The sequence below is a fragment of the Delphinapterus leucas genome, chromosome 11 (genome assembly GCF_059928025.1).
Source record: "Delphinapterus leucas isolate spDelLeu-1000000601 "Yukka" chromosome 11, BTC_Dleu_Yukka2, whole genome shotgun sequence".
Taxonomy (NCBI): Eukaryota; Metazoa; Chordata; class Mammalia; order Artiodactyla; family Monodontidae; genus Delphinapterus; species Delphinapterus leucas.
In genome coordinates, this window is record NC_143139.1 from 40,155,508 (window position 1) to 40,177,654 (window position 22,147).

A 22,147-nucleotide genomic window follows, 5' to 3' on the forward strand; every position below is an offset into this window, starting at 1 on the left:
TAATAGGCCTGTCATGAACTGGATCCATGAAGGAGATACTCCAGAGACACTGCCCCAGCGAAGCAGGGAGGGGGTCTACCTTCCTCCTGCTTTACAGCCTTTTGCTTTGCCTTCCTTTGTCCAAACCCAGAAGCCCGCTGGCATAGGTGCTTGGGAAAGGCAGCATGCAGGGGTCTGTCCACCTCTCCTCCATTCCTTCCCATGCCACATAATTCAGAGAAGACTAAGGGAAAGGTAAACAGATCCAGGTCCAGCAGATTGATATATTTGCTTCATTTTTACCATCTATAATCATTCACGTTATTTCTAATTAGAATGATTACAAAGCACTAAATAAGATTGATTAGAATACTTACTGTTCTAAGTTTTTCACCTTTCTTCCTGACTTTTGAATTGATTTTTTTCTTTTAGTAATAGCTTCCTTAAAAATTTCAACACATATATTTATAAATTAACACAGTCTAAGGTAAATCAATATCAATACGCATCTTGGATAGTACAAGTATCTTAATGCTTTAACTCTGATCAATCTCTTTTTAATATGTTATTGTTGTCCAGTATTTTATTTCTATTTTTGTAAAGCTCCACAAATTAGACATTGTTATTGTTTTATTGTTATTGTTTTATATACCTGATTTCTTTATATTTGCCTATGTTTACAATTTTATTTTCTCATTACGCCTTTTTTCATATTAAACTTCTCTGTGATTACCTTCCTTCTTCCTCAGAAACATCCTTTAGAAGTTCCTTAAGTGAGGGTCTATTAGTAGCAAACCCTCTAAATTTCTCATTGTCTGAAAATGTCTTTATTTCACCCTCATACTTGAAAGATTTTTTGCTGGATATGCAATTCTAGGTTGAGAGTTGTTTACTCTCAAAGCTTTGAAGTTGTTATCCCATTATCTTTGGTATCCATTGTTACTCTTGAGATAGCTGGGAGAATAAATGCCATTACTTTGTAGGAATCTGACTTTATTCTCTGCCTGCTTTTAAGACGCAATCTTTGTCATTGGTTTTCTGCTGTCTCACAACTATGTATTTAAATATTGATTTGATTTTTGTTACCTTGCTTGGGATTCTTTGGGATACCTGAATCTGAATATTGGTGTCTTTTATCTAATACGTAAAATTCTCAGCCATTATTTATTTATGTATTACCTCTCTCCAGTCTTTTCTATTTTCTCCTTCTGAAAGTCTGACTAGAATATATTGGATCTTCACGTTGGTTAACCCCTCTTTTGTGGTTTCAATTTTTTCATCTCTCTGAGCTGCATTCTTTTTTTTTTGGCCATGCTGCGTGGCTTGTGGGATCTTAGTTCCCCGACCAGGGATTGAACCCAGGTGCATGGCAGTGAAAGCACCAAGTCCCAACCACTGGACCACCAGGGAATTCCCCATGAGCTGCATTCTTAATAATTTCTTCACAATTTTCTCAGTTTATTAACTCTTTCTTTAGTGTTTAATCTGCTATTTCACCTGTCTGTTGAGCTTGTGATTTTAATATTTTTATGTTTAGAAATTTTATTTGGTGGCTTCCCTGCTGGCGCAGTGGTTAAGAATCCACCTGCCAATTGTAGGGGACATGGGTTCGAGCCCTGGTCCAGGAAGATCCCACAGGCCACGGAGCAACTAAGCCCATGCGCCACAACTACTGAGCCTGCACTCTAGAGCCTGAGAACCACAACTACTGAGCCCACGTGCCACAACTACTGAAGCCCACGCCTAGAGCCTGTGCTCCGCAACAAGAGAAGCCACCACAATGAGAAGCCCACGCACCACAATAAAGAGTAACCCCCGCTTGCCACAACTAAAGAAAGCCCACATGCAGCAACGAAGGCCCAACACAGCCAAAAATAAATAAATTTATTTATTAAAAAAAAAAAAGAAATTCTATTTGGTATTTTTCAAAACTTCTTGCTCACTTTGAGAGAATTTTAATCTTATCGTATTCTGGTCATTTTTATTCTTTTAAACATGGTAAATGAGCTTAAATTCTACATCTGACAATTTTAAAAATCCAGTGTTGGTGGGTGTGATTTCTTAGATTCTTGTTTCTGCTAAATCTTGATCATTGTAGCCTATTTCCTCTTCCATAAAACTTCTTTGCTGGGGACATCCCTTGTGGTCCAGTGGTTAAGACTCTGCCCTTCCAATACAGGGGACGTGGGTTGGATCCCTGTTTGGAGAACTAAGATACCACCTGCCCTGCGTACAGCCAAATAAAAAACAAAACAAAACAAAAAAACTTCATGGCTGAAAATACATTGTCTTGTGTTTAAAATAATTCCCCTTGGGCAGGATCTATAGATCTATATATTCATTTTTGGGAAGATCCCTTGTGATTTCTTTAAAATTCCAGCTTGATTTTTAGGGGGATACAGAGTTAGCATGAATTCTGGTTCCAAACTTATATGAGCACCAATCTATTGGTAGGCATTCTAAGAGATTTTCTTTTCTTCTCTACCTTCCAGGCCCAAGACTGAACCAGTAAGCTTTCTTATTATTACCTTTGGTAGTATTGGGCAGTGGAATATAGTTAATTTACTGAGGATATTGTCTATCAAAGGTCCCAATTACATGCAAAGTTCTGTGTTCTGACCTCCCACCTTACTTAAACCCTGGACTTGTCTCGTTCCCCCAAGCTTGTGTCTAGTTAAAATTCAAGTTCTAATCTCTACTTCACACCATAAACAAAATTTAATTCCAGGTGGACTGTAGATCTAAATGTGAAAGGTAAACACAACATATAAATATATTTTCATTACTTTTTTCATATATAAAATGCAAGAAGCACTAAGCATAAAGTAAAAGAGAAATAAATTGGATTACATTAAAATTTAAGAAATTGCATTAGTCAATAGGCACAATTAGGAGCATGAAAGGAAATCCACAGAGTAAGAGAAAATAGTTGCAGGCCATATTATTAGTGAAGGACTTGAATCCAGAACATATAAAGAACACTTACAAATTAATAGAACCCGATAGAAAGACTAGGCAAAAGACATGAATGGTATTTCAATAAAGAGAATGTCCAAATGATCAAAAATCACAAGAAAATGTGTTCAATTTCATCAGTAACTAATAAAATGCAAATGAAAACCATAATAACATAGTATCATATACCCATTGGAATGGCTAAAAATAAGACTGTAATATGAAGTACTGGTAATGCTACAGAGTCATGGCATTCTTATAGATAGTTCGTGGAAGTCTATTTGGTACAACCACTTTAAAAAACTCTTTGGGGGGCTTCCCTGGTGGTCCAGTGGTTAAGAATCTGCTTGCCAATGCAGGGGACACGGGTTCGATCCCTGGTCTGGGAAGATTCCACATGCCAAGGGGCAACTAAGCTCGTGCACCATAACTACTGAGCCTGCGCTCTAGAGCCCATGCACCACAACTACTGAGCCCATGTGCCACAACTACTGAAGCCTGTGTGCTCTGGGGCCCATGTGCCGCAACTACTGAGCCCAAGTGCTGCAACTATTGAAACACTCGCACCTAGAGCCTGTGCTCCACAACAAGAGAAGCCACCGCAATGAAAAGCCTGCTCACCACAACGAAGAGTAGCCTCTGCTCGCCACAACTTGAGAAAGATCGTGTGCAGCAATGAAGACCCAGCGCAGCCAAAAAGAAAAGAATCCACCTTCCAATTCAGGGGACGTGGGTTCGATCCCTGGCTGGGGAACTAAGATCCCACATGCCGCATGGCAACTAAGCCCGTGTGGTGAAACTACTGAGCCCGCGTGTGCTCTGGAGCCTGTGCACGACAACTAGAGAGAAGCCCATGCTCCGCAGCAAAAGATCCTGTGTGCCACATCGAAGATCCCAAGTGCAGCAACTAAGACCCAACGCAGCCAAATAAATAAATAAATAAATATTTTTTTTTAAAAAGAACTCTTTGGGACTTCTGGGTAACTGCAAACAATGGAGGTCATGTAGCAAATAATCTTTCTAAATCTCTTTCCTAAAAGATACAGAATAACATCACATGTATGCAAATTCAATGCAAATGTATACATACATCGCTGAAAGAGAGTTCTGAAAATGCAAGATGACTGTAAGTAAAAAGGGAGAAGAAAAAACTAAATACCAGTTACCCAGTCGCACGTACTCCCACCCCATCCCTGCCCTGCCGCAGAGCTTTATAATGAGCAAAGGGAGACTGATCAAAACTACAGAGAAGGTGGTGCAGTGGTTAAGAATCCGCCTGCCAATGCAGGGGACACGGGTTCGAGCCCTGGTCTGGGAAGATCCCACATGCCGCAGAGTGACTAAGCCTGTGCATCAAAACTAGTGAGCCTGAGCTCTAGAGCCTGTGAGCCACAACTACTGAGCCCACGTGCCACAACTACTGAAGCCCACACACCTAGAGCCCGTGCTCTGCAACAAGAGAAGCCACTGCAATGAGAAGCCCGCACACAGCAATGAAGAGTAGCCCCCGCTCACCGCAACCAGAGAAAAGCCTGCACGCAGCAACAAAGACCCAACACAGCAAAAAAAAAAAAAAAATCAATAAAAAATTACAGGGAAGGGCTTCCCTGGTGGCGCAGTGGTTGAGAGTCGGCCTGTCGATGCAGGGGACATGGGTTCGTGCCCCGGTCTGGGAAGATCCCACATGCCGCAGAGCGGCTGGGCCCGTGAGACATGGCCATTGAGCCTGCGCGTCCGGAGCCTGTGCTCCACAACAGGAGAGGCCACAACAGTGAGAGGCCCGCGTACCGCAAAAAAAAAAAAAAAAACTACAGGGAAGACATAGGAAGGTTGCTAGCAAAGATACCTTAGAATGAATTGGAACAATCCAGAAAAATCAAATTCACCTTAAGTCTGAAAATACTTTAAAAAAGCAGTAACTGAGCAGATGAGATCCTAAATTTCATAGAAGAGATTTCAAAGTTTGGGCATCCTGAAGGCCAGCCGCTATAAAGAGTCAAAGCTGGGTTTTAAAAAGATAAACGCCTTTTCCAGATATGGGATTCAAAGAGACAGATACCATACGGCAGGCCAGGCATGGAACTCTACTTAAAGGGGTATGGCTTAAAAGGGCAGTCTTCTAGGGGGAGAGGGGGAATCCACAGGAAGAAAGAAGCATCTGTTAGTGATTGGGCAGTAAAGAGTGGGGGGAGATAAATTTAGGGTTCTGCAAAACCAAAGAGAACTACAATATCACAGGACTCATAATCCCTCCCCTCACCACTAATGCAAACAAACTAAAATTCTTTAAAATACCTGGATTTTGCTATCCTGACAGAAAAGGGCGCAATTAAACTGGAAATCTATCATAAAATGAGAGAGAATTCCCTGGCTGTCCAGTGGTTAGGACTCTGTGCTCTCACTATCAAGGGCCTGGGTTCAATCCCTGGTCAGGGAGCTGCACAGGCATGGACCAAAGAGAGAGAGAGAGAGAGGAGAGGCAGAGAAAAAAGAAATCTATAATAAATTACTGCAGAAGATTAGGAAATAAGTTTGCACATAAATCAAGTGGGGAAAATCTCTCTCTCCAAAAACAATCAGGAAGTCACAGACAAATTTAAATCCAACTCCAAACAGAATTAAATACACTCAAACAAGTATCTGAGGATATGAAAAACCACCTTGAATCATAAATTTTAAAACTAAAAACAAATATGGACAAAAACAGGGAGAATTGAAAAAAATGATGAAATGGGAAAGAAATGAAAGAAAAATAAAACTAGAAACAACTTAAGTATCCATCCACAGATTAATGGATAAAGAAGATGTAGAATATATATATATGTATGTGTATATATATACACATATATATGTGTATATATATATATATGTGTGTGTGTGTGTGTGTAATATTATTCAGCCATATAAAATGGAAATCCTACCATTTATGACAACATGGATGGACCTGGAGGGTATTGTGCTAAGTGAAATAAGTCAGAGAAACACAAATACTGTATTATCTCACTTATATGTGAAATCCAAAAAAACTAAGTTCATAAATACAGAGAACAGATTGGTTGTTGCCAGATGTGAGGGTTGGGGGGGTGGATGAAATGGATAAAGGTGGTCAAAGGTACAAACTTCTAGTTGTAACATGAATAAGTTCTGGAGATGCAATGTACAGCATGGCAACTATAGTTAACAGTACTGTATGCATATTTGAAAGTTGTTAAGAGAGTAGACCTTAAAAATTTTTATCACAAGGAAAAAATTTTGTAACTGTGAAATGATGGATGTTAATTAAATTTATTGTGGTAATCATTTCACAATGTATATATATAGCAAATCATTATGTTGCACATCTTAAACTAATACAATGTTATATATCAATTATATCTTAATAAAACTAGACAGAAAGATTATTTAAAAATAAACTAAAGATATCTGTTGGCTCATCAGGGAAAAAAAGAAAGAAAAATATAAAATTGTCTCAGAAATAAACTATAAATTACAAGGTGCCCCAAGGGAGAATAGACTCAAGTGTCAATTTAATAAGGGTCATTGAAGTCAAGAAAATAACCAAAATGATGAAGGACATAAGAGAAAAGTCAAAAAGGGCCAGAGAAAAAGTGGATGAAATTGAAGATAAGCAAATAATTAGTAATATTCATATTTTCAGAATCTCTGAACAATAAAAATTTTTTTAATTGTATTTCTATATACTAGCAATGAACAACTGGAAATTGAAATTGAAAAACAATAACATTCACCAATATTTATAGCAGCTTTATTCATAATTGCCAAAACTTGGAAACAACAAGATGTCCTTCAATAGGTAAATGGATTAATAAATTGTGGTTTGTCCAGACAATGGAATATTATTCAGCACTGAAAAAAGAGAGCTATCAAGACATGGAGGAACCTTAAATGCATGTTGCTAAGTAAAAGAAGCCAATCCGAAAAGGCTACATACTCTATGATTCCAACATATCACATTTTGGAAAAGGCAAAAGTGGAGGCAGTAAAAAATCAGTGGTTGTCAAGGGTCAGGGAGGATGGTGAGGCATGAATAGGTGGAGCACAGAGGATTTTTTTTTTTTTTTTTGCGGTACGCGGGCCTCTCACTGTTGTGGCCTCTCCTGTTGCGGAGCACAGGCTCCGGACGCGCAGGCTCAGCGGCCATGGCTCACGGGCCTAGCCGCTCCGCGGCATGTGGGATCTTCCCAGACTGGGGCATGAACCCGTGTGCCCTGCATCAGCAGGCGGACTCTCAACCACTGTGCCACCAGGGAAGCCCATAGAGGATTTTTAGGACAATGAAAATACTCTGTATGATACTATCATGATTGATACATGTCATTATGTATTTGTCCAAACCTATAAAATGTACAGCACAAAGAATGAACCCTAATGTAAACCATGGACTTTGGATGATCATGATATGTCAATGTAGGTTCATCAGTTGTAATAAATGTACCACTCTCTTGGGGGTTGTTAATAATGGAGAAGGGTATGTATTTTTGAAAGGGGGTATATGGGAAATCTCTGTACCTTCCTCTTAATTTTGCTGTGGACCTAAAACTACTCCAAAAAATATAAAGTCTTTCAAAAAATACTCTTCACCATAACGTCAAAAATAAGTCTTTTAAGGAATTGGTCCATTTCATCTAGGTTATCAAATTGGGGGGGGCACAGATTTATTCATATTATTCCTTTATTATCCGTTTAATGTTCATGTAATTTGTAGTGGAATGTTGCCACTTTCATCTCTGATAATAGTAATTTGTGTCCTCTCTCTCTCTTTTTTTTTTTTTTCCCTAGTTAGCCTGGCTAGAGGCTTATCCATTTTATTGTTTTCAAAAAATGAGCTTTGGTTTCATTGATTTTCTCTATTGATTTCCTGTTTCCGATTTTATTGATTTTGGCACTAATTTTATTTCTTTTCTTCTGCTCTCTTTGGATTTAATTTGCTCTTCCTTTTCTAGTTTCCCAAAGTGAAAACTTAAGTTGTTGATTTTAGATCTTTTTCTAATGCTAGTTGGGTTAACATCTATCATGTTTGTTACTGTTTTCTATTTTTTGCCCTCCTTTTTCTATTTTTGTCTTCCACTGTATTTCTGCCTTTTGTGGTTTTCATTGAGCATTTTATATTATGCTCATTTCTCCTTAGTATATCACCTATACATCTTTTTTTTCTTTCTTTTTTTTAGTGATTGCCTTAGAGTTTTCAGTATATTCTTACAACTAATTGAAGTCCATTTTCAAGTAACATTATATCACTTCACAGGTAGTGTGAGTACCTTATAATAACAAAATAATCCTAATTCCTCCCTCTCATCCTTTGTATTATTGCTATCATTCATTTCCCTTTTATACCAGGACACATAAGCACATATATATACAATATATATACAAGCATACGTGGTCAAATACATTTGTTGCTATTATTTTGAGCAAACTGTTATCTGTTAGAGCAATTAAGAATAAGAAAAATGAAAATTTTGGGACTTCCCTGGTGGTGCAGTGGTTGAGAATCCACCTGCCAATGCAGGGGACATGGGTTCGAGCCCTGGTCCAGGAAGATCCCACAGGCCACGGAGCAACTAAGCCCATGCACCACAACTACTGAGCCTGCACTCTAGAGCCCGCGAGCCACAACTACTGAGCCCACGTGCCACAACTACTGAAGCCTGTGCGCCTAGAGCCCATGCTCCGCAACAAAGAGAAGTCACTGCAACGATAAGCCTGTACACCGCAACGAACAGTAGCCCCTGCTCACCACAGCTAGAGAAAGCCCACGCGCAGCAATGAAGACCCAGCCCAGCCAAAAATAAAGTAAATAAATAAATAAATTTATCTTTTAAAAAAAGAAAGAAAGGTTTCTATTTTATCTTTGCTTATTCCTTCTACAATGCTCTTTCTTTCTTTCTGAAGATCAGAATTTCTGGGCTTCCCTGGTGGTGCGGTGGTTAAGAATCTGCCCACCAATGCAGGGGACACGGGTTTGATCCCTGGCCCGGGAAGATCCCACATGCCGCAGAGCAACTAAGCCCGTGCGCCACAACGGCTGAGCCTGCACTCTAGAGCCCACGAGCCACAACTACTGAGCCCGCGAGCCACAACTACTGAAGCCCACATGCCTAGAGCCCGTGCTCCACAACAAGAGGAGCCACTTCAATGAGAAGTCCGCGCACTGCAACGAAGAGTTGCCTTCACTTGCCGCAACTAGAGAAAGCCCACGCGCAGCAACAAAGACCCAACACGACCAAAAATAGATAAATACATTTATTTAAAAAAAAGATCAGAATTTCTGATCTATATTATTTTCCTTCCCTCTAAAGAAGTACTTCAAACATTTCTTGCAAGACAGGTCTATTGGCACCAAATTTCCTCAAATTTTGTTTGAGAAAGTATTTCTCCTTCACTTTTTTTTTTTTTTTTTTTTGCGGTAAGTAGGCCTCTCACTGTTGTGGCCTCTCCTGTTGCGGAGCACAGGCTCTGGACGCGCAGGCTCAGCGGCAATGGCTCATGGGCCCAGCTGCTCCGCGGCACGTGGGATCTTCCCGGACCGGGGCACGAACCTGCGTCCCCTGCATCGGCAGGTGGACTCTCAACCACTGCACCACCAGGGAAGCCCTCTCTTTCACTTTTGATTGGTACATTTGCAGGGTACAGAATTCTAGGTTGGTGGGTTTTTTCTCTAAACACTTTAGATATTACACTCCATTCTCTTGCTTGAATGGTTTCTGGGAAATAGATGTAAAATTCTTACCTTTGTTCCCCTATAGATAAGATTCTTGCCCCCCTTCCCCAGTTTCTTTTAGGATTTTTTTGGTTTTATGAAGTTTGAAAATGATATACCTAAGTGTAGTTTGGGAGGCATTTATCCTGCCTGGTTTTCTCTGAGATTCCTAGATCTGTGGTTTGATGTTTGACATCAATTTGGGGAAAGTCTCAGTAAATATTGCTTCCAATATTGCTTCTGTTCCTTTGCCTCCTCTCCTGGTATTCTAATTACACATCTATTACACCTTTTGTAGTTGTCCCACAGTCTTTCGATATTCTTTTGTTTTTTTCTTTTTTTCTTTTTTTCCCAGTCTTTGTTCTCTTTGCTCTTCAGTTTTGGAGGCTTCTATTTTCATATCCTTGTGTTCAGAGATTCTTTCCTCAGCTATCTCCAATCTACTAATAAGCCCATTAAAGGCATTCTCCATTTCTGTTACAGTGTGTTTGATCTCTAGCATTTCTTTTCGGCTCTTTCCTAGGATTTGCATCTCTGCTTACATTATCCATCTGTTTTTTTTGTTGTTTTTTTGTTTTTCTGAGTATAGTTGCTTATCCATCTGTCCTTGCATGTTGTCTCCTTTTTCCATTAGAGCCTTAAGCATATTAACCATTATTATTTTAAATTTCCAGTGTTATAATTCCAAATCCCTGCCATGTCTGATTGTGATGCTTACTCTGTCTCTTCAAATTGTGCTTTTTGCCTTTTAGCATGCTTTATAATTTTTTGTTGAAATTTATACATGATGTACTGTGTGAGAAGAATTCTGGTAAACAGGTCTTTAGTGGTGTGGTGGTAAGGTGTGGGGGAAGGGGAAACATTTTATAGTCCAGTCTTTGGGAGAGCCTATGCTCTGGACTGTGAACTTCCCCAGTGCTTCTTAGCTTTTCCCCCACTTAGGTGGGACCCAATGGTAAAAGCAAGTTGGAATTAGGTATTATCCTTCCCCCAGGTATATTAGGTTCTGATAAATCCCAGCAGATCTGGCTGTGGTTAAATAGTTTCTCCTGAGGGCAGCCCTTGTTAAGTAGAACAGAGTGCTCTGGCATATTTCAAAATGTATACTTTTTTCCTCCCCTTGCCAAAAGCACAAAGGGATTTTTCTCAGATATTTACTGTGAGAACCTGTTCAAGCTCTTGGAGGTAAAATTCATGAAAGTGACGGGGTGCCCCCTATGATTGGGTCTCCCTGGAATTTTAAACTCTCAGACTCACCTACACTGAGCCTGCAGCAGTTGTCAATTACAATTCAGGTTTTCCTACTCCAGCACTTGTTCCCACAGCGGTTTCTGCTTGTGAGTTCTCTCCTCCAGTAATCCGTTGACTCCCTGTACTCCCCTGTCTCTCCAGTCTTGAGTGCAGTGGTTTGACCCATGTCCTCACCTCTCTTACGGATCCAAGAAGAGTTGATTTTTCAGCTTTTTACTTGTTAGGATGGAATGGTGACTTCCAAGCTCCTCATATACAGAATCAGAAATCATAAGTCTCCCAAAAGGATTGTTTTTTCAACACATTGTTTTGGAATAATTGGATATCTACATGACCAAAAACAATTTTTTAAATGTTTATCCATATCTCATACAATATTAAAAAATTAAGTCAAATGGACCATAGACCCAAATGTAAAATCAACACTATAAAACTAAGAAAACAAAGGAGAAAATATTTGTAACCTTGGGTTAGGCAAAGATTTCTTGGATATGACATCAAAGCACAATCGATAAAAAAACAAATTCATAACTTGGGTTTCACAAAAAGTTTAGACTTCTGCTCTTTTGAAAACACTGTTAAGAGAATTAAAAGTCAGGGACTTCCCTGGTGGCACAGTGGTTAAGAATCCACCTGCCAATGCAGGGGACATGGGTTCAAGCCCTGGTCCAGGAAGATCCCACATATCGCAGAGCAACTAAGCCCATGTGCCACAATTACTTAGCCTGCGCTCTAGAGCCTGCGAGCCACAACTGCTGAGCCCGCTGCCACAACTACTGAAACCCATGTGCCTAGAGCCTATGCTCCGCAACAAGAGAAGCCACCGCAATGAGAAGCCCATGCACCACAATGAAGAGTAGCCCCTGCTCTCCGCAACTAACAAAAGCCTGTGCACAGCAACGAAGACCCAATGCAGCCAAAAATAAATAAATAAATTTATTTAAAAAAAGGAAAAGAAAAGAAAAAGTCAAGCCACAGACTGGGAATAAATATTTGCAAAACATGCTGCTGGTGGAAATGCTAACTGGTACAACTTTTATGGAAGGAACTTTGTCATTACTTAACAGAACTACACATGCATTTACATTTCAACCCACCAGCCCCACTTCTAAGGATCTACCTTGAAGGTATACATTTAACCACATGAAAATATATATACACAAGGTTATTCATTGAATCAATGCTTGAATTACAAAATTTTGCAAACAACCTAAATATCCATACACAAGAGAGTGATTGAATCAACTACCATCTACCCACATAATGGATTATTATACAGCTATAAAAAAGAATAAGCAAGATCTCTTTGAATTGGTATGATCTCCAGGACACAGAGTTAAAGTGAAAAAAATAAAGCAAACAAGAATAACTATTGTATGCTGCATTTTGTGCAGAAAAGAGAGAATATAAGAAACTACACATGAATCTGCTCATTTATATGGAAGAAATACAAGAAGAATAAGCTAGACGCTAAAGAGATTGGTTATATACAGGATATATGTTGGAAATGGGTGGAAGGAAAGGAGGAATAAGAATGGGGCAACAGGGATGAGGAGGAAGTGACATTTTTCTGAGTATATCTTTTTGTATAGCTCTGGCTTGTATCACCATAGTAATGTTTCACATACCCTTCACATACTTGATAAAAAAAAAAAACTATTAAAACCAACCAGTATATGGGGTGACAAGGAATGGATACAAATACTAACAATTGAACCTAATTGTATACAAGTGAATAACATAACCACACTGAGAAGAAAAGAACTAGCTAGTAACTTTGGAAAACAATATCTTGGCTGAATAATGTAATGTTAAAGAATGATACATATATGCCGTACTAGTCAGTAAACGTGTTTCTTGCAGGCTTATGAGTTAGCAGCTCTGAAACTACTCTATGTGTACGCTAGAAATGAACAAATAAATAAATATACTGTAGATAACTAGAAGTGGGATTCTAACTCTTGGGGAAAGAAGTAACAAATAAGGAACAAGAAAAGAGTAACATGAACCCTGTGGTACAGGACTGGAATCTGAACTATCAGTATAAAACCATATTTTAAATATATATACAGAGAGATAGTTATATAAATATCTATATATACATGGGCTAATACACATACATATATTTCCTAGCTCTTTTCTTGCTGAGAGGGCCTAGAAGAAATGACACTTGGATAGTAATGAACACACCTAGCCAAAGGTTTGGTTTCTAAACATCATTCTCCAGTAAAAGGAACCAGGGCTTTTGGAAAAGTCATTGATTCCAGGGCTGGGCTGGGAATGTAAAAGTTATGCTTCCAAAAAATAATGAAATGCAGATAGATAGATAGATAGATAGATAGATAAATAGATAGATAGCCGCTTGTTGAAAGGACACAGGAATCAATCTGAAGGTGCTCCTAATGGGCCAATCTGGAACTATTTAAGCCACACACACACACACACACACACACACACATAGTTTGAATAATAACCCCACAGGCTAGAATAAATATCTATCAACCTATCAGTATATGTAAGTAAATAAATGGAAGAGGTAGCTCTTCCTTGCAATTGACTTCCAATTAATAAATATGAAAGAAGGAAATTTAAAAATTACCATTAGGTAAACACCACAGTAATAATTGTTGCAGACAATATTTATCAGTGGATTCCAAAATGTGGACAAAAGTTTGAGAAGGTACAGAATGTGCATAATCTCAAAGTATCTTCCCCAAGATATTTCTTTTTTTTTTTTTATAAATGTATTTATTTATTTTTGGCTGCATTGGGCCTTCGTTGCAGTGTGCTGGCTTCTCATTGTGGTTGCTTCTCTTGTTGAGGAGCACAGGCTCTAGGCATGCAGGCTTCAGTAGTTGTGGCTCGTGGGCTCTAGAGCACAGGCTCAGAAGTTGTGGCTCACAGGCTTAGTTTCTCTGCGGCATGTGGGATCTTCCTGGACCATGGCTCGAACCCATGTCCCCTGCATTGGCAGGTGGATTCTTAACTACTGTGCCACCAGGGAAGCGCCCCAAGATATTTCTTAACTACAAAGGGAAAAATAGTAACTTTACAGTGAACAAGCCACTTTAACCAAGTGACCAAGTTCAACATTAGTCATACCACAAAACACTGTAATATGATGTACTGAGGACACAGATCATTTCTAGTGTATATTCTTGACCCCAAAATGCATAACCTCAGTCCCACCATGAAAAATATTAGAGAAACCAAAATTGATAGACATTCAGAAAAGTAATATTCTTTGAAAATATCAAGGTCATGAAGGACAATGAGTAATGGTCTAAGGAAATAGTAAAGACTGCAGAGGAATAAGGAGAAACAAGTAAACGTTATATGAGACCCTGGATAGGATCTGGTTACAGAAAAAGAATATCGGTGGAAAAACTGGTAAAATTCAAATGAGATCTTTAAGAGTATTTTATCAATTTTAATTTCCTGGTTTCAACAATTTTACTATGGTTATATAAGATGTTAACCTTAAGGGAAGCTGGGTTAGAGATATATGGAAACTGTGCTATTTTTGGGGCTCTTCTTTAAATCTAAAATTAACTTGAAGTAAAAATCTTAAAGAAAAAAACCTATTTTGCATTATTTACTAAAGTTGAGTCTATACATAGCTGATTGCCCAGCAATTTCATTCGTAGATGAAATGCATGCTTACATGCATCAAAAGATATTCACAAAATGTTTATTGCAATATTATTTGTAGTAGACAAAAGTAGCAGAATGGATAAAATCATAAAATAGAATGACAGTGATAAAAATAAACTATAGCTTCATATAAAGAATCTCATGAACTTAGTATTAAGCAAAAGAAGCCAGACATTAAAGAATATATACTGTGTGCTTCTATTTATCAGGAAAAGCTAACCTAGAATGTTAAAGGTCAGGATAATAGTTGTCTTCAGAGGAAATCGGGAGGTTTCTGTAATGCAGATAATTGTTTTGTTTTTAATTTCAGAGTTTGTTCACTTCATGATAATTGTTGAGTTTTTCAACTGTGGGTTCTCACTTATGTTTATTATAATTTTTAAAGTTTTTAAAAGAAGAATTTAACCTATGTTACTACCCTAGATAAAGACACATGGGCCAGATTTATTCTCTTATCTGAAACAACTAAAAGAGGGCCACCTAAAAGGGTTAATAGAAACAATCCCCAGAGGTCACATAGGGAGGAGTATTTTCTGTTCTCAGCTGGAGTAGAAAGCTTAACTCCTGGGACAACTAGTAGAGTACTCAGAAGGATTTTTGCCTCAGTGGTAGTGGGAACAAAATTAAGCGTAGGGTAAATGCTGTTATAGTCTCACATAACAACGCACAAACGGAAGATTCAAAAGGCTCAGACTACTTCCGCATAACTTAACTGTGTTCTCAAAATTTGAGAATATTTATAAGATTAGAAAAATACCCAGCACCTAACAAGATAAAAATTACAATATCTGATATTCGATCACACAGGAGGAGTGACACCAAGGAAGATGGCTGAGTAGAAAGCATGAGGAATCTATCTCTCCAACTAGACAACAACTGTATTGGCAGAATCTGTCTGATTTAACTGTTTTGGAATTCTGGAGTCTGTTCAATGGTTTCCATCTTTCAAAGGAAGACTTGGCCAGTAAAGTATGGGCAATTTCATTCAATTGCAGCCTTTAACATGGTAGCAGCTATTCATTTCCTACCCTCCACGCCTGTGACAGGAAGTGTTCCTAGAGCAGCTTACAAGAGCCAGGATGGGCAATAAGAATCTTGTCCTCCAAATATGAGAGATCTGTGTTCTGATTATGAACTGCTGTTTCAAATCACAGAGGTGCAGATACAAAGGCAAGCTACCATTTTAACCTGCACTGGGTGGAAGCTGCTTTCAGGGGATTTAAACAGACAGTTTCAGGCTTTTTTCCCCTCACTTTTCCTTTTTCCCCTTTTGGGAGCCAGACATTTAAAGATTAGAACATTCAAATGCAACTGTGTTTTCAAGGGAACTTAGAAAGTCACCAAGCATGCCCGTAAAAAGATGCAGTTTCAGAAAACACCTGAGAAGAGCTGAAATTTACACCTCAGGCTGATCCATGGCACATAGTAGACACCATACAACACTAAAAACAAACAACAATCCTGGGAGAGAAGGAGAATCTGATTTCCAGACTTACAACATTATGAGATTCAGATGTCCAGTTTTCAACAAAAAAAAAATCATAAAGCATACAAATAAATAGGAAAGCATGTCCCAGTCAAAGGAAAAAAAATTACAGAAACCACGAGGAAGAACTTAAGACATTATCAGATAAAAGCTGAGAACTGCCTTATGAGATATGCTAAAGGCAGTCCTTCAGGTTGAAATGAAAGTACTCAATGTTGTGTGAAGAAATAAAAATCTTTGGTAAAGGCAAATACATGGGAAATTATAAAAGCTAGTATCGATGTAATTTTGGTTTATAACTCCACTTCTTATTTTCTACATGATTTAAAATACAAATGCAGGGCTTTTGCTCGTGGCGCAGTGGATAAGAATCTGCCTGCCAATACAGGGGACACAGGTTCGATCCCTGCCCCTGTGGGGCAGCTAAGCCTGTGCGCCACAACTACTGAGCCTGAGAGCCACAACTACTGAAGCCCGTGTGCCTAGAGCCTGTGCTCTGCAACAAGAGAATCCACTGCACTGCAACAAACAGTAGCCCCCACTCGCCGCAACTAGAGAAAGCCCTCGTGCAGCAACGAAGACCCAACACAGCCAAAAATACAATAAATAAATTGAAAAAGTTTTTTAAAAGATTTAAAAAATACAAATACATTAAAAAACAATTACAAGTCTGTTTGGGGGCACACGCTGTATGAAGATATAATTTGTGATATCAGTAATTGAAAGGAGTGGGGACAGAGAAGTAAGGGGCAGAGTTACTATATGCTATTAAAGTTTAACTGGTATAAATTCAAGTTAAGAGTGTATATAACTTTACAAAATTATGTGTAATTCTCATGATAAACACAAAGCAAATAAATATAGAATACACTCAAAAGGAAATGAGAAGGGAATTTTTAAATTTCACTAAAAAAAGAAATTTTAAAAAACACAAAAGATGACAGCAATGAAAGAAATGAAGGGGGAAAAGCTATAACACAAATAGAAAACAAATAACAAAATGGCAAAGGTTAAACCCTCCTTATCAGTAATTACTTTAAATGTAAATGGATTAAACCATTTTATCAAAAGATAGGGATTAGCAGAACAGATTTTTTAAAAAACCAATGATCCATGCCCTCTGTAAGAGACTCACTTTAGTCCAAAGACCCAAAGAGGTTGAAACTGAAAGGATGGAAAAAGATATCCATGTAAGTAATACCCAAAAGAGAAGTTGGTAGTTATATTAATATCAGAAAAAATAGACTTTTTTTTTCCACTGGGGTATAGTTGCTTTACAATGTTGTGCTAGTTTCTGCTGTACAATGAAGTGAATCAGCTATATGTATACATATATCCCCTCCCTCTTGGACCTCCCTCCCACCACTCCCATCCCACCCATCTAGGTCACCACAGAGCACTGAGCTGAGCTCCCTGAACTATACAGCAGGTTCCCACTAGCTATCTGTTTTACACATGGTAGTGTATATATGTCAATCCCAATCTCCCAATTCATCCCACCTCCCCTCCCCACTCCCATCCACATGTCCATTCTCTACGTCTGCATCTCTATTCCTGCCCTGCAAATAGGTTCATCTGTTCCATTTTTCTAGATTCCACATATATGCATTAATATATGATATTTGTTTTTCTCTTTCTGACTTACTTCACTCTGTAAAGTCAGACTTTAGGTCCATCCACATCGCTACAAATGACCTAATTTCATTCCTTTTTATGGCTGAGTAACATTCCATTGTATATATGTACCACATCTACTTTATCCATTCATCTGTCGATGGATGCATGTTTCCATCCATCAGGACATGGTTGCTTCCATGTCCTGGCTATTGTAAATAGTGCTGCAGTGAACATTGGGGTGCATGTGTCTTTTTGAATTACAGTTTTCTCAGGGTATATGCCCAGTAGTGGGATTGCTGGGTCATATGATAGTTCTATCTTTAGTTTTTTAAGGAACCTCCATACTGTTCTCCATAGTGGCTGTACCAATTTACATTCCCACCAACAGTGCAAGAGGGTTTCCTTTTCTCCACACCCTCTCCAGCATTTATTGTTTGTAGATTTTTTGATGATGGCCATTCTGACTGGTGTGGGGTGATGCCTCACGGTAGTTTTGATTTGCATTTCCCTAATAATTAATGGTGTTGAGCATCTTTTCATGTGCCTGTTGGCCATCTGTATATCTTCTTTAGAGAAATGCCTATTTAGATCTTCCGCCCATTTTTTGATTGGGTTTTTTTTTTAACATCTTTATTGGAGTATAATTGCTTTACAATGTTCTGTTAATTTCTGCTGTATAACAAATGAATCAGCTATATGTGTACATATATCCCCATATCTCCCTCTTGCATCTCTTTCCCACCCTCCCTATCCCACTCCTCTAGGTGGTCACAAAGCACTAAGCTGATCTCCCTGTGCTATGCAGCTGCTTCCCACTAGCTACCTGTTTTACATTTTGTTGTGTATATATGTCAATGCTACTCTCTCACTTCATCCCAGCTTACCCTTCCCCCTCCCTGTGTCCTCAAGTCCATTCTCTACATCTGCATCTTTATTCCTGTCCTGCCCCTAGGTTCATCAGAACCTTTTTTTTTTAGATTCCATATATATATATATATATATATATATATATGTTAGCATACGGTATTTGTTTCTTTTGTTTTTCTTTCTGACTTACTTCACTCTGTATGACAAACGCTAGGTCCATCCACCTCGCTACAAATAACTCAATTTCATTTTTTATGGCTGAGTAATATTCCATTGTATACATGTGCCCCATCTTCTTTATCCATTCTTCTGTCGATGGACACCTAGGTGGCTTCCATGTCCTGGCTATTGTAAATAGTGCTGCAATGAACCTTGTAGTACATGTGTCTTTTTGAATTCTGGTTTTCTCAAGGTATATTTCCAGTAGTGGGATTGCTGGGTCATATGGTAGTTCTATTTTTAGTTTTTTAAGGAACCTCCATACTGTTCTCCATAGTGGCTGTATCAATTTACATTCCCACCAACAGTGCAAGAGGGTTCCCTTTTCTCCAGCATTTATTGTTTGTAGCTTTTTTGATGATGGCCATTCTGACTGGTGTGAGGTGATACCTCATTGTAGTTTTGATCTACATTTCTCTAATAATGATGTTGAGCAGCTTTTCATGTGCCTCTTGGCCATCTATATGTCTTCTTTGGAGAAATGTCTATTTAGGTCTTCTGCCCATTTTTGATTGAGTTGCTTGTTTTTTTGATATTGAACTGCATGAGCTGTTTGTATATTTTGGAGACTAATCCCTTGTCAGTTGCTTCATTTGCAAATATTTTCTCCCATTCTGAGGGTTGTCTTTTTGTCTCATTTATGGTTTTCTTTGCTGTGCAAAAGTTTGATTAGGTCCTATTTATTTATCTTTGGTTTTATTTTCATTACCCTAGGAGGTGGGTCAAAAAAGATCTCTCTGTGGTTTATGTCAAGGAGTGTTCTTCCTATGTTTTTCTCTAAGAGTTTTATAGGGTGTGGTCTTACATTTAGGTCTTTAATCCACTTTGAGTTTATTTTTGTGTATGGTGTTAGGAAGTGTTCTAATTTCATTCTTTTACATGTAGCTGTCCAGTTTTCCCAGCACCACTTATTGAAAGACTCTCTTTTCTCCACTGTATATTCTTGCCTCCTTTATCATGGATTAGGTGACCATAGGTGTGTGGGTTTATTTCTAGGCTTTCTATCCTGTTCCATTGATCTATATTTCTGTTTTTGTGCCAGTACCATACTGTCTTGATTCCTGTAGCTTTGTAGTATAGTCTGAAGTCAGGGAGCCTGATTCCTCCAGCTCCATTTTTCTTTCTCAATATTGCTTTGGCTATTCAGGGTCTTTTGTGTTTCCATACAAATTGTAAAATTTTTTGTTCTAATTCTGTGAAAAATGCCATTGGTAATTTGATAGGGGTTGCATTGAATCTGTAGATTGCTTTGGGTAGTATAGTCATTTTCACAATATTAATTCTTCCAGTCCAAGAACATGGTATATCTCTCCATCTGTTTGTGTCATCTTTGATTCCTTTCGTTGGTGTCTTATAGTTTTCTGAGTACAGGTCTTTTACCTCCTTAGGTAGGTTTATTCCTAGCTATTTTACTCTTTTTGTTGCAATGGTAAATGGGATTGTTTCCTTAATTTCTCTTTCTGATTCTTCGTTGTTAAGGTATAGGAATGCAAGAGATTTCTGTGCATTAATTTTTTATCCTGCAACTGTAGCAGATTCATTGATTAGCTCTAGTAGTTTTCTGGTGGCATCTTTAGGATTTTCTAGGTATAGTATCATGTCATCTGCAAACAGTGACAGTTTTACTGCTTTTCCAATTTGGATTACTTTTACTTCTTTTCCTTCTCTGACTGCCGTGGATAGGACTTTCAAAACTCTATTGAATAATAGTGGTGAGAGTGGACAGCCTTGTCTTGTTCCTCATCTTAGAGGAAATGCTTTCAGTTTTTCACCATTGAGAATGATGTTTGCTGTGGGCTTGTCATTTATGGCCTTTATTATGTTGAGGTAGGGCATAACTTCTATGCCCACTTTCTGGAGAGTTTTTTTCATAAATGGGTGTTGAATTTTGTCAAAATCTTTTTCTGCATCTATTGAGATGATCATATGGTTTTTATTCTTTAATTTGTTAATATGGTGTATCACATTGATTGATTTGCATGTGTTGAAGAATCCTTGCATCCCTCAGTTAAATCCCACTTGATCATGGTATATGATCCTTTTAATGTGCTGTTGGATTCTGTTTGCTAGTATTTTGTTGAGGACTTTTGCGTCTATGTTCATCAGTGATATATGTCTGTAATTTTCTTTTTTTGTAGTATCTTTTTCTGGTTTTGGTATCAGGGTGATGGTGGCCTTGTAGAATGAGCTTGGGAGTGTTCCTTCCTCTGCAATTTTTTGGAAGGGTTTGAGAAGGATGGGTGTCAGCTCTTCTCTAAGTGTTTGGTAGAAGTCAGCTGTGAAGCCATCTGGTCCTGGATTTTTGTTTGTTGGAAGATTTTAATTGCAGTTTCAATTTCATTACTTGTGTTTTAGTCTCTTTATATTTTCTGTTTCTTCCTGGTTCAGTCTTGGAATGTTGTACCTTTCTAAGGGTTTGACCGTTTCTTCTAGGTTGTCCATTTTATTGGCATATAGTTGCTTATAGTAGTTTCTTATGATCCTTTCTATTTCTGCAGTGTCAGTTGTAATTTCTCCTTTTTCATTTCTGATTTTAGTGATTTGAATCCTCTCCTTTTTTCCCCCCCTTTTTTTCTTGATGAGTCTGGCTAAAAGTTTATCTTCTCAAATAACCAGCTCTTGGTTTCACTGATGTTTGTTATTATTTCCTTCCTTTCTATTTCATTTAGTTCTGCTCTGGTTATTATGATTTCTTTCCTTTTACTAACTTTGGGTTTTTTTGTTCCTTCTCTAGTTGCTTTAGGTGTAAGTTTAGGTTGTTTATTTGAGATTTTTCTTGTTTCTTGAGGTAGGATTGAATTGCTATAAACTCCCCTCTTAGGACTGCTTTTGCTGCATCCCATAGGTTTTGCGTCATCATGTTTTCATTGTCATTTTTTTTTTTTTTTTCAAATTTGGAAAAGGGTCTTTAATTTTATTGAAGCTCATTTTTCTGGGCTCCATTGAATAGGGCTCTAACTTTGGGTGTATCTCCAACTTCAATGATTTTGGCTCCAGCTAACAACTGCAAAATCAAACCAGATGTTACAATTGGGGAGATACCCAATTGCATTAAAGTTCCTCTGTTGGATGCAAGAATAACTCCCATCCGGTAAAAAGGATCTGCAGAAACTGATGACATGATTCCAAATGGTGGTATCTGACAACATACTAAGAAGATGAAGAAAGTTATAGGAGTCCATAGTACCTTTTTTCTAAACTGGATTTTCCTTTCAGGTTTCTGAATATCTGGTAGAACTGCACAGAATGGTTTGATAACTTCTAAAAGTTAACCCCAGCGACCTTGGGGAGGCCTTCACTAGGGTCCCAAGGCTCAGGCTTCAGCACCCACTGCGGATACTCTATGTATTTTTTGATTTCCTCTTTGATTTCTTCAGTGACCTCTTGGTTATTTATTA

The 22,147-nt window shown here is 38.3% G+C and overlaps 1 protein-coding gene across 1 annotated transcript in view; it reads right to left on the reverse strand.

Moving 5' to 3' along the window:
* The window catches only part of FAM186A (family with sequence similarity 186 member A), a 64,388-nt gene extending 42,518 nt beyond the window's left edge, over positions 1-21,870 (reverse strand). The window contains 1 exon segment of the mRNA XM_089921576.1: positions 21,709-21,870. Within this exon segment, the coding sequence (XP_089777702.1) occupies positions 21,709-21,870 (162 nt within the window).
* Positions 21,871-22,147: the final 277 nt, after the last annotated feature.